Source organism: Nylanderia fulva, unplaced genomic scaffold (genome assembly GCF_048542155.1).
Source record: "Nylanderia fulva isolate GAGA-0341 unplaced genomic scaffold, ASM4854215v1 Scaffold41, whole genome shotgun sequence".
Taxonomy (NCBI): Eukaryota; Metazoa; Arthropoda; class Insecta; order Hymenoptera; family Formicidae; genus Nylanderia; species Nylanderia fulva.
Genome location: NW_028190488.1, coordinates 625,267 through 644,445, shown reverse-complemented (window position 1 = coordinate 644,445; position 19,179 = coordinate 625,267). Strand labels below are relative to the sequence as shown.

The 19,179-nt window shown below is 27.7% G+C and overlaps 1 protein-coding gene and 1 long non-coding RNA gene across 2 annotated transcripts; both read left to right on the top strand.

The window, feature by feature from the left end:
* The first annotated feature begins 1,035 nt into the window (after window positions 1-1,035).
* Window positions 1,036-1,913, top strand: LOC114943666 (uncharacterized). Its single transcript, XR_003822064.2, has 2 exons — window positions 1,036-1,262; window positions 1,676-1,913. It is a non-coding gene; the product is annotated as an uncharacterized LOC114943666 (long non-coding RNA).
* Window positions 1,914-9,933: 8,020 nt separating this feature from the next.
* Window positions 9,934-16,458, top strand: LOC114943683 (uncharacterized). The gene is made up of 7 exons (XM_029319358.2): window positions 9,934-10,069; window positions 10,436-10,927; window positions 11,807-11,923; window positions 12,229-12,434; window positions 15,102-15,189; window positions 15,581-15,700; window positions 16,074-16,458. Exons 1-7 carry the CDS (start codon window positions 10,009-10,011, stop codon window positions 16,280-16,282), a joined length of 1,293 nt encoding a protein of 430 aa, XP_029175191.2. The 5' UTR covers window positions 9,934-10,008; the 3' UTR covers window positions 16,283-16,458.
* Window positions 16,459-19,179: the final 2,721 nt, after the last annotated feature.

Here is a 19,179-nt window from a genome sequence, read left to right as displayed (position 1 = left end):
ATATATTATTACTAAATATGTGACAATTAATATCTATTTCTTTCTTTTAATGTTATTTATTTTAATTGTATTTTTTATTTTTACATAAAAATATTTACAATGTTTTATAAAAAAGATATTTATATACAAGAAAATAATTATTTATATATAACATAAGAATTTATAGAAGAATATGTATATATATATAACGATTCGGGAATCATTTTCGATTCAGCGACTTTCGGATCTATATTTTTCTGTTGCATTTATTTATTTTCGTAGAGGAGTTAAGGGTTTTTAAAATTAAATCTCAAGTAAGAGATGATTTCAAATTAAAAATCTCAAGTAAGAGATGATTTCAAATTAAAAATCTCAAGTAAAAGATTATTTCAATTTTCAAGTTTTGGTTAGTACACCGAGAATAATACGTTGCCTTGTGCACGGTTTATTTTCAACATCCGTGTTTGGCTCTTTACGCCTTCTTGTGATTTAGGATTTATATAAATAATTATTTTCTATATTATTATTTTATATATATATATATATATATATATATATATATATATACATATATATATAACAAAATATATATTCTCTCTCTTATTATATACCAAAGCGTAAAAAAGAGGAATAAAAAGAAAGTGTAATATGTGTATATAATTTATACCATCATTTTAATACTATATACGTGTTACATTACAAAGTTTTTAATATTTTTATAATGTTTTTATTGTTTTCTATAAAGCAATTTTTCTCTTTTTTCATTTTTTCATTCTTTCATTCTTATCTCAAATTTAGAATAAATAATAATAATAATTCAGAATAAGCTAGTAGAACTAGTTTTATATCAAATAAAAAAAAATTTTTTACGCGACGTTTTAAATGTGCAAAATGCGTAAAAAATGTATTATTCTCAAGTGCATCACTAAATTACTACGTTTATTTCCTTTAATCAATTTTATATTCAACAATAAACTCTACTTTATCTTGAGTTTTAAAAAGTAATGTGCAAATAAAATTTAATGAAGTCTTAATAAATGTTAGAATTTTCTGGATTAGATAATGTTTATGATGTCCAAATCACGACTTTTTGATGTATAAATTGAGTCACTATAAAGACGTACCGTCAGAATTCAAAAATTTCGGATCAGTTTACAACGATGAATACCGTAACATATACATTTTTGTTAGTTGCGGGCTTTGCCATTGTCTTGATCTCCAATGTTACGGCTGTGCCGACAGGGTCAGCTGAAGAGAAGCCTGTTCCGCAAAAATTAAAACTGGTATACAATTTTTATTGAACATATACAATCGTGTTTTTTATATTTTTTAATATTTATAGTTGTACATTTAATTATAGGCAATTGACAATTTCTCATTAAAATAATTTTGTTATTTTTCTTTGTTAAAATTATAGATATCATAACTATGTGTACATGTAAAATGTGAAATAATTCATAAGAACAATATAAAACATTAACAATAATTTTGTTATTTGCAAGAGTTCACATATATGTGAAAAAATTTTTGTACAAAGTGTGTTAGTATGTGTTAAAGTATAATGAAATATATATATATTATACGTAACCGTGATACTTTGCTTCCTTATAGAGAAAGCTTTGTTTTTTATACATTTTAATACATTGTAATCAGATAAAATAAAAAGTTATCTTTCATTTATTTTTTTACATTTCAGCAACCTCTTCTTGAGTTGTGTCTTGAAGTATATCAATTGCTTGGGCCCTGGTTTCCAGGAGGTTAAAATGCAATTAAAATTGTAGCAAAAGAAGATTATGCTTAAGAATTTATGGCACAATATATTTAACAGATTTAAATTATAGCAAGCGTTCTATAAATTACCGAAATTTTCTGTAAATTACCTAATGTTGTAAAAAGTTGCACAAAATAATATTTTTGGTGTGGGAAAAACATAATATGCGATTATTGTTTTATTATCATACATTAAAATATATCTTGTATTAATAAACATCAGTGTGTACAATTGACGTTCATCTTGCAGAAATTAAAAATTGTTAATTTTATTTATATTGCAACGAAGTTTTAATTTAAAAACATTTATTTACAATTCATACTAAACATAATAGACTATATCTGCATTATCCAATTTTCAAAGTCTGACAGTTCAATTTGGTGTCAAATAGTGCAATCATTTTTCATCATCGAGTAATCGACTGTGGATAATCAGCAAAAGTAATTACAAATGATTTCTTTTAAACAGATCGCGATCGTAAAAGTAGCAAAGCAATATATGCTAGTAAATTTTTTCGCTTCGTAAATATAATAAAAATTCTCGTTCTGAATTTAATTGTCAGTATATGACTGTATTATTTTGCGTATCGCATCATTTTTCGCCGCGTCATCTTAATAGAAAATAGACTAATTTGTGCAAGTTAAAGAGATTGCAATTTGACTACACACTTCATAAGTAAACTTTAACCTCGGTATCAATAATTGTATTCCGTGATATTAGATTTATTTAAAGAATTTATTGAAATACATTTCTATATATCTTTAAATACACACAAAAAGTCTGTTATATAGACATATATTTTCAATACTTTGTAAATAATTTTATAATAATTGTATGTTTCTTTTATATCATCTCGTATTGCTTTAAATTTGTAATTATCATTATTCACATCAGTTGTAGAAACACAATTGTTATAATTTAACAAATCAATCTCGACGATTCATTTATGGTAGATCGGAAATAATATTATGTTTGTTGTGTGAATATCGATAGGTAATAATAGAAATGCGAATAAAAGGGGAAAGAACGATTCTCAATTCGCTATGCATAATTTATTTTTTAGTAAATTTGCTCGTCACATTGAAATTGAATTCAAAAAAGTAGCGGAAAGTCGAAGACGATAGTAAATATTCGAGTGAATAAATTATTCAAAGCAACACCTAGCTCATAAATAAATAAGCGAACGTGAAGAGAAGACAAGCAGTCGCGATAGACACATGTTGCATGGTTAACATATTTCACATGCAAATAACTTATCTCTTTGTTTTTATATTTGAGGAATATTATATTGTATTATATTATCTTGACGTTTATCTAAAAGATTGTGTTTACAGGTCAATCTCGTGATGAATGAGCGAGAGTGTCGTCGACATAATTTTCCTAAACATGTATTAAAAAATTATTTTGTTCACAGGACAAGTTTAAACATTTACGTGCTTACACTATTCACATAAAATGCGCTTTTCACATTTCATGATATATCGTAATCCTTTCTTCCAGACGAGTAAAAAGTCACATAAACAATCGGATATTTTGTATCGGACCGTATAGTTTCCATCTTCTTATACATACATTTATTTTTACGTAAACGTAAATGTATTTCACGTTGTTAATAAATATCCATTAAAAAGTATTATAAATAATAAATATATTTACTTTGCTTCATATACAAGCTATTTTCATTAAAGTCAGTATTATAGAAGTCAGCTGACTATAAAATCATGTATAGAAAACCATTGTTCTAGTTAACATATTCTACCATAGAATATTGCATCCAGCTTACGGCGAATTATAGGAAATCAGAAAGATGCGAACGAAATCTCGATATAATGCTTGCGATTAATGTACACTTTCACAAAAAATATTTTACTTATTTATAAATGTCACATAAGCTCTTTTACTTCTATCATTCATATTTGATTACATATGCCATGTTTTACTTAAGTGAATTTTAATATGTACAAAATTACGCAAAAAACATACGCTCGAAATTAAGGCACTTTTTTCATAATTCCTATAAATTCATAAAAATCGGCATTTTGCGATATCTTCTTTACATAGATTTTAATAAAAAAAAAGTCCTTCATAATATTTTAACTTTTCCTTATTTCTTGCGATGTGTTTCGTGATTATATTTTATGCACGCACACATATTTTGCATTATTTCTGAACGCATTACGTTTCTCGTTTTATTCTCTTATAGAAAGTTAACAATATTTATATTGATTAATTTCAATAATTTATCATTGTAAAACATTAACGGCAGCTTTTTTCGACGATAAAAACAATACATGGTCGTTCGAATGTATATAATAAAGCAACGCGAAATTTGAACAAAGTTTTATTTTATGTCATAAAATGGTACCACGCTATCATCATTAAACTATAAATTGTGGCGTGTCCGTCGTGCATTAGTGATAAATGATAATTATATCTTTGTAATGATATTCTATTTTTAGATCTACCTATGCAACTCACGTGCGTTGATCATAAATGATTTTAGCGACTCGTCCCATGGCTGCGATTGTGCATTTACGATTCATTTTATCTTATGCGTAACACCAGTGTTAATATTAAAATTATTAATAACTATTTAAATTAAAAATTTAAGATATTATGTACATATGTTATATGGAGAATGTTTTTTTATTTTAAATATTACTGTTTCTTATTTACTACTTTTTATAAGACAAGTTTTAATTTTAAAAGTTGTTAATATATTAATATCATCTTATGTATATTATATTATGCACTTATGTAACGTTAATGGAATATTATTGCTTTACTTTATTACGCAGAAATTTCTACAAGTGGGGAAAACACAGCGTTAATGCAGCACAAAAGCTTTATCTTTAATTTGTCTGATGATTAAGACTTTGATGAATCATTCTGGATCGTTTTCGATAATATTTTTTCTTAATGATTACTGGTCAGTTATGTATGTTGTCATCAGCACGCATTTCCGATAATGAATTTCGTTTTTTTTTTTTTATAAAAGAATAAAAATATAAAGAGGCAACATATAATACACGCTTTTATCAAAATTACTTAGCTAGTACATTGCAGATCTTATATTATCTGATATAACATTGCTGCCTGATAAAAGCATCGTAGAAAATTTCTTGTGTTTTTTTAAGATATTTTATAATGATAAAATAAAATATTTTGCAAGTGAATTAATTTGTTCTTAAGTTTTATTTTAGTTTTATCTTTAGTTGCAAATAAATAATAAATTATTTAATAGATATGAAAGTGCTTTTTATGCTATTAGGAAAACTTTCAAAAATATTTAACAAAAATATATTTTTTATATACATATTCAAATTTCAAAAGCCCGTATAGCCGGATAAGGAGGGTCAATCTGCCCCCATACGGATGATGCTAATTTTTTTTTTGCTTTGATTGCTATCAGTGTCATTTACAATTTAGCCAAATATTAGCCCTGAATATGGAATCGTTTCGATATAAAATATAATAACAGAAACATTGATTTAAAAAATAAATAAATGTTCTTACTTTTTATTAGTCTCGATATTTTTCCAGTACAATGATGAAAAATTTTTTATAGAATCTTGAAATAGTTTCAGTATCAAACATTATTTTTTGAAAGAAATAAAATGGGTAGATGGTACTTTTACAAAATAAAGTATTCTTTTTTTTTTTTTTAAATATGATACGCCTTTGTACTTTTAAAATTTTTAATTTTATTTTAACATTAAAACGGTTCAATATTAAAAGCTAATATTTGGCTAAATTTGAGTTACACTGATAGCAATCATATTAAAAAAAATGAGCATGATCCGTTGGAAACAGATTGGATCTTTTTATCTGGCTACGGCCTTTATCAATTTAATAAAATGTAATAATATAACAGTAATAATCTGCATTACATCTGTAATAAGTATAGAAAGTTTATATATATATATAATTTTCTCTTCTTACTCTTTTCTTAGGAAAACATTCTGTAAAAAATATTGAACGATAAAATGCAAAGATATTGTGATAAAAATATATCAATATCACATTGGAGATTAAATTTTATCAGATGTATTATTCTCATATTTCTGGTATTCTTCAGGTTTCTCTCTACCAAAATCGTGTTTCAATCTAGAATTTAAAAACGAAGCACTATCATTTTTATATTTCGTATTCTGTTTGTTTTTATTTTCATTTCATATTAATTTTAAGATTCTCATCACTATTTTCCGCATTTATATTCATCTCCTATCTCATTTATATACTTATCTTTTATACAATAATATAATAATTGTTACGTAGCTCAAAATTATGAATCATTATGAGAAATAGTTAACAATAAGACCTATATGAAAATTGCTGAAGAGAGAAATAATGAGATAACGAAAGGAGAATCTCGCGAAATGTGATACGTAGGAATGTTTACGAAACGAACGCGGGTGGTTAATATTAATTTAACGGTGAGCGCATTGTGCAAAGCTCGTAGGAAGATCATGGGATTAAGTTCACAACTGGTTCGAGAGATTGGCCGCTCTATCTCTTTCAGCGTTCGCCCGTTGCGCGGTTTCGCGGATTAACGAAGCGTGGAAAAATGAGGTTCTCTTTTCTCACTGTCCAATGAGATTGTTGTTAAAACGAAGTGCCCTCTTTCAGGGCAGTGCGACGTAAACGAGAGATCGGAAAATCTTACGGAAATGAGAAATTTTCGTTTAAGTTGCAAACCTCTCTTTGCACAGCGTCTCAAAAGCGTCGGCGATCAAATTGGTAAATTGCAGTACGTCACTTTTGTGTCAAAAGAACATTGTCAGATATTAAATATATAAAAAAATATAATTTACGCGTACTTGAATCATAAAAATATATGATACATGATTGTATTTAAAAATGATGTGAAAAATCTTAATTGATATGGAGTGTACTCCAGAAACTTTATTCTTATTTTCAATTTTCTCCCGATTTTAGCGAATTTTGAGAGATTCAATTTATATAGGAATTAAGCTTTTACTTTATCTTAAATAGGCAAATCAATTTAAAATAGATAAATGGTTTTTTTCACTGAGAAAGATAAAACAAATTTTGAACCAAATTGTAAGGTAAATAAATAGTTGCACAAGAAGGTAATATAAAATCTGAGTGTGTTTCAAGTATTTTGAAATAAATGTTAAAATAAAAATTAAAATCAAAGATAAGAGATAAATTTTGAGTCTCAAATACCATCAATTTTTTTCTACTAAGTTCCATTATTTCGTTTGCATTATAAAATTTAAAAACTTTATTGAGAATTACATTGTCAGAATCGTGCTTATTTGACAAAAGATAAATTTGCTAAATGCGCTTATCACGTGTATCTTTCCTTTTACTGAAATTCATTTCCGTATGATAAGTATTGAATTATGAAGCATTGAGAGATTCGAAGATACGAAACGTTGAGTTATCAAACCCGACATCCTTGTTTCGCAATAATTATATTCTGGTATCACCTCTTGGTAATATTAGCGTAAAATTGACATACACAACAGCTTTACCTCATATCAATCTCATACTTTTCGGCATATATTTGTCTGCACTCACACATATTTTACGTCTTTTTTTCTTTTGCGCATTCTGAATGCATCAATACAAATGCGCACAAATTCTAGTTCACAATTATTGTCAATTAAAAAGTTACGGCGATTATCACGGCCTTCGAGGAATCGATAAGTTTATCTCGCCTTTACGTTTAGATTAATCTCGTATAAACTTTTAATAAGTCACTTTGCGACATTTTTTCTTTCGAAAATGTTGACGAAGGTTGTTTAAATATAGGGGAAGTACACTAGAGGAAAGTACATTACTGCACTCGAGTTTTGTGCCCTCTTCTCCGCTTCTTTGACACACCGTTGCATCTTCCTCGAAGTAAACAGCCCGCCTGTGTCAACGAACTCGGATGCATTAAGAGAGAAGCGCTTTCGCTGCATATATAAAACCAAACGACTTTGATTTATCGAAGAAAGTATAATTAAGGCGCGGAAATATTGCGTAGAGCATTATCCTGATGTATTGTGTTCATTAATGAAATAAGTTTGCTCGACGTGTATACTTGCATCAGTTACATTTCGTAACGTTGCAACATATGAACGATCGTTTCGCGGCTAAACGACAAATCCATCTACTGATACCGATTAGATATTCTTATCTCACTCGGTGCAATTTTTGCAACAAGTGTGCTGCAAGTGAACACGCATTGACGTATGTCAATCGATATTAAATGCACCAAAACTCGTGTTTATTGCGCAATAAATACATGATAAGAGAAAGGTAAAAAAAGTAAAACATCGCATTATCTGATAATTAATGGACATTATGTATACGTGGAAAATTGTCGAATTGCTTGTACAATTTTCTATTTACATATATTTTATTTTTTTTTCTAAGAAAAAAATTAATTTTCCGAATTAGTGAGAGTTTGTAAAAGCTATTCACGTTTATGTCTCAAGACTACGTCGATTATGTAAATAGAAGAAGGAGATAGAAAAATAGAAAAAAAGAACAATAGAAAAAAGTCACTGTTCCGTGCTCTAGCCTGATCAAAAGCAGTCGATTTAGCATGAAGAGGAGAAATTTGAAAAAAACATCGGGAACAGGAGGGACGTTGATGCTAAACAACCGGAACCGGCAAGGATGCGCAAGCATCCGTGGGCATCACTGTTATTTCGCAGCTTAAGCGTGGGAAATGAATACCTTTACGCTCTAGCGGACACCCAACTTGTGCAGGGTTCTCCCCTTTCACGACATAATCGCTCCCTGGTTCTATCGCGTCTGGTAGGAGCCGTATATATCGTACGACGTATACAATAATTGCTACTGGTTTCTGGCACTTTCGGCCTCAAATCGGAGAACCCGATAAATATTACGTTATTTTGTATGTATCACGTCTGTAATATACGTTGATATTTTGTCGCTTTCATTGGACATGATACTTATGATTATATTTAATGTAGAATTATTTTTTTGTAATACATTTCTCGCGGATAAAGAAATTTATTCTGCGAAAAGAAGATTATAATATCCCAGATATTATATCGATCTTTGCGCAGTTCGTGTAAATAATTATTCAGATATCGATAATTGTGATATCAATGTCAATATCGAACGATTTGTAAGTCTGTTGATCGCGTTTCAGATTCGAGATAAATTTTAGTTATGTTTACTTCTGTTTTATTTAATTTATTCGCCTTATGTATCTTATTTATACTTTAGTTAATCAATCAGGATTGTATGATTAAGATTAATATTTGACACATATATCTTAATCAAGATTATTTTGTCGCATATTGTTCGTATGACTAAGAAAAGTTGAAAGTATACTTTGTGGACTTCGATCAATAGACGTTTAAATGAAATTGAAAAATCTTGAATGGGTACAATCCCTCGATAGCGAAATCGCTGCGAACGAAAAAGAAATAAATCAACTTCCTACAAGGCATTTGCCATCGATGGCGTAATGATAGCTTATTTCTCAAATGATTCTTCTAAGCTTTGTTTTCGAAAAAATCGTAGTGTACATACACATAAATGGAAATTAATTTTTACTTGGATAAGTCATTTTAGTAGAAGTCTGATTGTCGCATATGTCAAGAATCAATTAAAAATTTAAATTTAATTGAACGAGAGACAAATTGATTTCAATTTTTAAATCTATGTTTTTGATTGGACATATAATATACGCATACGCGAACATTGAAACTTAAGATTTAAATAACGAAACATTTGCTATATAAGAATATTAGTGTACATTTATGATCTGATGTGTCAAATATATTTTATTACAATTATTTTCTAGTATAAAAAATTTCTAGAAATATAATTAATAAATTCTATTAATTTTATAAAATTTGCAAAATTAATGTAAAGAACTGTTTTCTAAAAAACCTTAATAAAATTTTCTAAAATAAAAAAGTAGCACCATAAAAAAATAATTTATTTTGTCTATTTATAATTTATTACTATATTTATTATATGTATATTAATAAAATATTTCTAAGCTATTCTTCCTCATATGACAAGCATGGCTATAAAAAGTATAAAGTATTGAAAATAATGAATCCCTGATAATAATTCATTTTTTGCATTTTAATCGCATCGTAGAGATAATAACATTGGCGGCTATAGTTGCGATAATTTAACGTTTATCGCGGTTAGCTATATGATGAATATCGATAATAATGTTCAACAGAGAGTACATCTAGATTTCTTGGTACCGCGGCAGTCGTTGATTCAACCTAAATCAAGTCACATCAAAGATGGAAAAGCGTTCTCTTGTTATTTTCATTTTTATAGTTACATATGCTATTCTCCATTCAGGTGAGCGATATACAATCCTTAATAATTCAATTATTAAAAGTTTTTCCAGAAAATTGATTTTAAAAAATTAAATTGCACAACAAATTGTATGTGTGTGTGTGTGTGTGTGTGTAGTGTACTACATAATATAATTTTTTAATATATATTTCTGTGCATAACAAAATTTATTTGGTAATTGACAGAGGTGTCATCAATTATTGTGCAAATAATATTTAAAAGCCTAATAAAATAAAATATTTTATCAAAATGTATTAGTACATTAAAAAATTATTTTATTAATTAGTTATTTAACAATGACATTTATATTTTAATAGATAGTTATATGCGAAAATACTTTTATTAATCTGATGCTTTATCATTTTCAAGGGGAGGCATTGCGTTGTTATACATGTAACTCAAAGGAAGACAACAATTGCGCGAATGGACCATATTCAGAAATGCAAGTTGAAGAATGTTTGTTTCCAACATCGACAAGTAAACCGACTCCGACTGAAACAACCCCGCCGCCGTCAATAACGACGGACCCGTCGACCCCACCGACGACGACGGACCCGTCGAGCTCGCCGACGACGACGGACCCGTCGAGCTCGCCGACGACGACGGACCCGTCGAGCTCGCCGACGACGACGAACCCGCCGACGACGCTGACGACGACGACGCCGACGACGACGAACCCGCCAACGCCGACGCCGACGACGACGCCGACGCCGACGACGACGCCGACGACGACGACGACGCCGACGACGACGCCAACAACGACGCCGACGACGACGCCGACGACGACGACGACGCCGACGACGACGCCGACGACAACGCCGACGACGACGACGTCGACCACGCCGTCGACCACTATTCCAGGTAAAAAATAAATTAGATATAGGTAAAAAATATAATATAGATTTAGAAAATAAAAAATATAATTATATATAGGTAAAAAATAGGCCTAAAAAATAAATTTTATGTTAATTAAAATATATTACATTAAGTATATTTAATTAAGCAGTCTAATAATAAACAGCTTAAAAATAATAATTAAATTAAATGTAATATAAAACTATTACAGTGAATGTATAACCGTTTAATGATTAATTACGAATTAAAAGAAATAGAAGGGTTTTTAGATTATTCAAGATATTTTTAACAGATTATATTAATAGCATTTATAATAAATTTTTTATATATTTTTTCAAAATTTCTATTGCATTGCATTGCATGAAAAGAGATTTCATATGCGAGCAATTCTTGACAAATTATTTATACTAATACAAATAATTAAATATAAATCTAAATCACAAAAAAGGCGTAAAGAGCCATACGCGGATGTTGCTGCGTACATTTCCAACGAAACTAAGTTTTCATTGGAAATAAACCGTGCACAAGGCACGTATTATTCTCGGTGTACTACCAAGACTTTAAAATTTGAAATAATCTCATGCTTGAGATTTAATTTCAAAAACCCCCTAACCCTCCAACGGAAATAAATAAATAAATGCGAGAGAAAAATATAGATCCGACAAATAATTAAATTGCATTGATTCTTAATATAATTAAATTTGATTTTAAATTGTTAATTATTATAACATCAGCTTAAACAAATTATTTGATATCTTTTAATATCTTTTTAAATTAATTTCTATTCCTTGAAATTTGGATTACTAGTCTTCTTGTTTTTTTTTAATCAACTTAGAACCATACTTTAACTATACAATATTTACTAATGTTTTTCTTTTTTTTTAGTTGAACTATATAAAGCAGCTGACTACAGGTCACGTAGAAGTATTTTTCGTAATGTTCAAATAAATCCACAAGTAGATGAAGTAGAAGAAAAATGGCATTGTGCTAGGACAGAATATCGTAAGTATTTAAGAAAATAATATTCTATAGCTTCAAATTAGATTTGTTCCAAATTCTTTTTGCAAATGTTTATCATAAAAATGCTTTAGATTTTCTTTTTAATAATGTTTGCTCTTGCAGATGTGAAAATATTTATTTGAATCAAGTTTCTTAATTAATTTTAACATTTTAATTCCCCAAAATTTGCAAAGATATATATATATATATATATATATATATATATATATATATATATAATCTTTTACATAACAATAAGAAGAAAATTTTATAGTAATTTAATATATATGTATATATTTTTTTTATAGGATATTCTGACGACACTGTGATCGTCGAGCGTGGATGTGTTCTTTCTTCCCATGAATGTCCTGATGATACTGAAGAAAAAAAATGTAAAATGGAAAAATGCGAGTCAGATAAATGTAATAGTGCTAACGCAATATCAATTAATATGGTAACCTTGTCATGGCTGATGTTATCGTGGGTGATTGTATTTATTGTTACAGATTCGTATCAATAAGTTTTACATCATAACATGTTATGTTTAAATAATATATATCTTCTATATTTTAAATCTTTCATAAGCAATAATTTTATAATCAATCTTCCGGCTAGAGAATTCAAAAATATGTTAAATAAATTTTACAAATAAAAATAGCAAGATTTATTAAAAAATTATTAAACAGTTTCAATAACAAAAATTTTAAATAAAATTATCTCTCTCTTTCTCTATCTCTCTCTCTATTATGTGTTATATAAAAAATCATTATCTTGAGAATTTTTTACATATACCTTTAAGAAACACGTTAAACAGATTGGACACTACTGCAAGGGTTTTATATAACCATCATGGTAGAACGATCACGGAACTTTTATGGTTTCGAGAGAACAACTATATCTAGATGTATATGTAAGTACATTTTCAGTTTTACGGATTTTACGCTTATAAAGATGTCATCCATGTCGCAATTTGCTCTAAGTTTGTCGACTTAAGCGTTACTCGTCAATAAGCAAAACTACATTAAAGCACAATATTTCTAATATTAAACATATGTATATATATTCTTCTAAAGAATAAATCTATTTATTGTATTATTGGATTCGTTTTTCATATAAGTAGAGTCTGTGCATGTAGATATTTTAATGAACTATATTCTGTAACTGAATTATAAGAAAATAAAAGTTGCAATCAAGATAATTATGACGCTAAAAAATTACGCTTCAATATTTCCCTTATAGAAATTTATCATTAGTAACGCCAATTTATCACTTATTTCGAGTACTTAATCATTTATTTCGAGTACTTAAATTACTGTATATCAGTATTTTAAGTATTTGAAATAAGTGATTAATTGGCGTTACTAGTGATAAATTTCTACAAGATTTTCCAATAAAATGATTGTATACTTATGATTTCATATAAAAGGATTACATTTATTAAGTTTATTATTAAAAAATATATATTTAATAAATGTCATATTTATCCTCTGTATATTACAATTATCCTGATTAATGTTAATTAAATTATTAAAGAATCTAGTTGTCTTTACAAAAACGATCATACGCTTTTAATTTGCTTAAATTTCACGTAATATTCATTTTTTTCTTTTCCAAGACGCAATATTTAGTAGTTTGTCTTACTGTCGCATTTTATTTAGTAGCGCATAATTATGCCGCTTTTACAAATCGATGTCGTAGGTATCCTTCGTATTCATGTATAAAAAAAACTTGAACAGGTTTGCATTTAATCATGGGCGTCCGCAGAATTTTTTCCAGGGAGGAGCATGATTAATTTTTTTCCTGTTATATTATTCTTCCTTGATTTTTTAAATTCAATTTTTTAATTATTTTTTTATTTTAATATTTTATTATTTTATTTTAATATTTTTATCCCTAACAGCACACGTATCCCGAAGACGTTCAGAAAACATCCTGAGGACATTCAATGTCCTCTGTGAATATCCTTTGAATATCTTTTGGATATCTGTGTTATTAGGGATATTAAATAAAATTGCAGATAAATTTCAGTGTTTATTCACAAGCAGAGTACAGTTTTGATTTTTTTTACTGATTTAGGGGGTGGGGGAAATAAATGCCCCCTCTTGTCTCCTCCCCTCTCTGCAAACACCCATGCATTCAATCAACAGGTAGATATTTTAGCAATTTTCTCCTTTACTGTTAAGTTTTCTCACTCGCGCCAGCTCTCTCTATATTTAAGAGTCCCGCCCATCTACGATGACGACACCGGATGCAGTAAATGGAATTGTGTTACGATTACGTGGATAATGCCGTCCATCAATTAACAGAAATCAATTTCACGGTATCTTATCGTGATTTATATTTTTCAATCTATTTTATACTTAATTTAAGAAATATTTGAAAATAACGAAAATATATTTGTTTTGCAAAATATAACTTTGATTATTATAAAATAAAATATGATAAAAAGGATATTTCCTAAGAAAAGTTGCTTATCGATCGTAGAATTATTTTAGTGGTTTGTTCATATTAAAATAAAGATATTTTTCAATAGCAAACACTCGATAAGCAATGAACAGCTGTGTAATATTTCATTCCACATTAAAAGTCACACACACCTACACACATTATTTTGAATACTCTAAATACTACTGAGAAAATTAAATGCACACAAATACACCTCAAATTTAATCTTTTAAATTTTTATTTTTTCATAAATAGATAATTAGAATTTTGTTAATAGATAATTAGATTTTTATACAATTAGTGAACAATTATATCTCAATATATTTGTTAGAAGTGCTAAAAAATAATTAGAATATTTATATATTGTGCAAAACTAATCCATATAAGAAATTTTTTAAATTTATATTATTATTTGTATTACATTTATTGTGTGTGTGTGTGTGTTGCAGGTTTTTTATATAAAAATTGATTTTTGCTAGTAAAATAATTTTAGGCAATTTCTTTTATATAATGACATTTTTTATATAATGAAAAATATATCAAAGAATCAAAGATACTTTTGATAAATTAGTTTTTATCATTTATTTTTCGTATTTTAAACACATGAAGACGTGATATCACATAGATACCAAGTTCGCGATAATCTATCGTTCTTCGCAATCGGTTCTATTTTAAAAAATGATGATAACGCTGGTGCAAATTTTAGATTTTTTCAGGTATGAGAGACAGTCGTTGATTAGACGTAAACCAAAGCGCATCAAAAATGGAAATTCGCTCACTTGTGATCGCAATTTTAATAATTGCAGTTACTATTCTTCAATCTGGTACGTCACAAATATAAATTTCTGACAATCTATTTGATCATACTATGCTCATAATTTTGTAAATAACAAACTTTCAAGAATTTAGAAAAGTCAGATTGCAAGGATTACGTAACATCTATCATAAAATCTGATTCTTACGAGTCGTCATAAATTTGCATAATTATCAAAATTAATAAACTAATTGTAAGAGATATTGTTAAGCTTAATATTCGTATAATCGAAAGAATCATTTTAATGTATAATTATAATTATAATTATATTAAATATAATTATAATTAATATAATCTAAGCGTGAACATGTTTCTTGCTCTTGACTTCATTAATTCAACATGCAGTTATATGCAAAAATATTTTTATTAAAAATTTATTATTTTATTCGTTTCTTTCTAAGGAGAGGCAACAAAATGTTATGTATGCGATTCGCGAACCAGCCAAACTTGTACAAGCGGGCCTATGGCGAACGAAACAGTAGAATGTCCCCCTAATCTTAATTGTGGCGTTTGTAATTATAGTAAGTATCTAAGATAAGACATAAATGAATTAAAATATTATATACATTTCCTTTTATGTATATTTGGTTTTAAATATATCGAATATTTTAATCTAATAAGGAAATTTACTTGAGGCAAATTTTGAATATAATATGTGTAAAAAATTACAATAATCTTATATTTAATGTATTATATTATATTATATGAAACATTTTATATAAAAGTTTTGAAAATTGTATGTAGTCTCTTTCCTATTAATCAGAAATCGTTATAATACATTGCGTTCTTATAATTAATAGCATAATATTCTCTTTCCTCGATGCTTTATCTATTATAAATGTAACACATAATATGTGATTAAAATTATTAATAATAAATAAAATTTCTTTCTAGAATTGGGTAACGGCACTACAATTCTGGCTCGCCTTTGTGGGTACGTGGAAATTCCTCCTGTACAACCTTACCGAGTAGAAAGTAGAAATTGTAAAATGTGTAGCGGAGACTACTGTAATGCGGCTAATATGATAAGTATCAGCATGGCAACATTAGGGTGTCTCGTATCGTTTTGGGCGATTCGATTTGTTCTTAAAGGTTCTTATTAATTTATCTATTTGTATTATAATATTATATCATACGCCCTTATATAAAAAAGAATAATGAATAGAGAGCTCTACATTGTTCTTCTATTGCATTCATACTAATTATTATATTACATATTAATATGTATGTCAAATATACAGCTAAAAATAAAATACATTCTTATGTATGTATATACTAACTTATGTGTTCTATCTTATTTTATAAATATAATAATTGTGTTTCATCTATGATTTATATTGATTATATTGCTTATTTATGTGGATTTATTTTTAAAACTATTTCTAATCTTTTATGTAATAATAATAATAAAAAAATAGCTTTAAAAAAATTTCTCCAGAATTGTTAATCTCAGGAATCTGAAATGTATTTTTATCGCACAAAAAAATATTGTGTCTATAAAAAAGTATTTTCTAAGATTTTTTAATCAAATTTCTTCGAGAATGTGTTGAGAAAATAGCAATTAGACAGAACATTTTTAATTTGCGTCATTTGTTATTGTGCCTATATAATAGTTAAATATTTTTTTTCTAATAAAATTCTAATAAAAATATGAAAATAATATAAAAATATTGTTTTCAAGATTTGCGTTTATGATAATGTTGATAACACAGGCCTTGAATTAATTTAGCAAGATAATTTTAGATAACTTATTATAATCAGTGATGTAAATGATAATTTTGGAGAAAAGATTAATTTCTCAAAATTGTGAAACAGTTAATTTAATTCAGATTCAAAGATGACAAGATAAGGCTTTAATGCGATTACTATATTGGTAATCATTAATTATATTCGCTATTGTTTACTCAGGTAATTATACAATTTTTCGACAATAAAATATATATAAATTTATTCAAAATGTATAGAAATTTTTTATTTTTTATTTTCTAAATAGAAGAGATATGGAAATGTTATGATTCGCGTGACAGCAATACTTGTGGAAGCAGATCATTAGATTTCGAGACGATAAACTGTATAGGCAATTATAATTGTGTCAAATATAATTATGGTAAGTACACACAAGTGAACAATTATATTGCTTTTAATTGCGTATATATCAAAAATTATTTACATTCTTATTTCAAGTATTGTATGAGAACTAAATTATCTTTTTCTACTTTCTTATCCTTTGTAAAGATGAGAAAACGCGGAATATTTAAGAGAAAATTCCATTGTAACACTTACAAAAAACTTCAATAAAAGAAAATATATAATAGATGTTTTACAAAATATTTTACCTGAAATTTATATCTAATATATTAATGTACCTCTTTCATATTAATCGAGAATTTTTAAGTTCATTGCATTTTTATGTATAATTACAATTAATATAGCAATAGATTTAAATGATCTATAAATTAATATTCATACATATGTAATCATCATTGAATATACATGGCAGACTTTAATTCTTTACATATAATGTATGTATATAAAAAAAATGTATACATAAATTTTAATCTTTTTTACTCGAAATAGGTAAAAAGTGGCCGCGTAATGTTGTCGGAACAGTAGTTAATATTTTCTAAATAACCGGAATAGGAATTTTTACATTGCATTGTGCGATTCAACGCGATGTTCAAGATCCTTCCTTCGGAAGGTGTGTTCCTACATTATGCAAAAGTGGGCCGAGTTGTGGGAAATTCCGTTGTGATACGCCGGGAAGACCTCATTTCTTTCGCGAATCACACAATAAGCTAGAAAATTCTCAAGGTTCCGTGTCCTTCTTGTCGTTGGCCGCGCTTCTCTTACGCGTCAAGATAAAGAGTGCAGATCTAACTGTAAAGTCTTAGACCGCTGGCTACGCAATGAAATTGCATAAAAGTAGTCTACTTTAATGATAGAATGTTCTTTTCCGCGATACTGTCTCACTCTTGATACTTTCATTACACCGGCGGACAATAGAAAATATGTATCTTTTATAGAAAAAAGGCCGTGGAATTAAACGAAATTACAGATGAATTTTCTCGGTTTAAACGAGCAATAATTTACGCAACTGTATCTCTTACCACTATATCGCACGACATCATATAAAGAAAAATTATTCCGCGTCGCATAACGCGTTAAAAACCTAGTTCCATTCTAATTATTAAGCTTAGAGAGTCTTTCCTTTTTTATATCTCTTGCCGAGATCTTGGGAACTTATAATCTTTAACCTGCATTTGTACAATTATTAAATAAATATTTGCGATTTATCGGTTGACTTATATATTATATAAAGGGCATTAATACCAAAAGTGAAAAATCCAAATACAATAAAATAATACGAAAAAAGAGAAAAACAGATGTCCATTTATCAAAAGAAATCAATGTAACATAAAAGTGATAGAAATATGATAATTGTAAATATAGTTTATATAAAATGGGGAACTGGTATTTTAAACAACATCCAATATGCATTTTTATGTATTCTCCTTATTTATATTTTCAGAAAACTCTTTTGTATGGCTTTGAAAACCTTTAGAAAATCTCCAAACGTTGGGGTTTGCCTGAGTTTATTATGCACGTACTTACTATTGTGAATTCTTGGAAGGGAAAAGAGATGTAAATATTGAGAATTGAAATAAAAACTACATATATGTATATAAATAAAATACATTTTATATATACACACACACACATATATATATATATATATATATATGTATATATATGTAGTTTTATTTATTTTCTGCGGACATATTCTCATCTCTTGTTAACTATAAAATTGGAAAGCCACATTGTAACTGATCAATAATAAAAATATATTTAAAATTACTATCATGTTTTATTCGTTTTTTGTATATGTATATTTTATTGCCTAAATGTATAAGCAAATATACGAGCAAAAAGATTTATTATTTATTCATCCTGCACATCGCCATTCATAGCAACTGTCTCGCGAAAAAAAGTTTTTTATGCG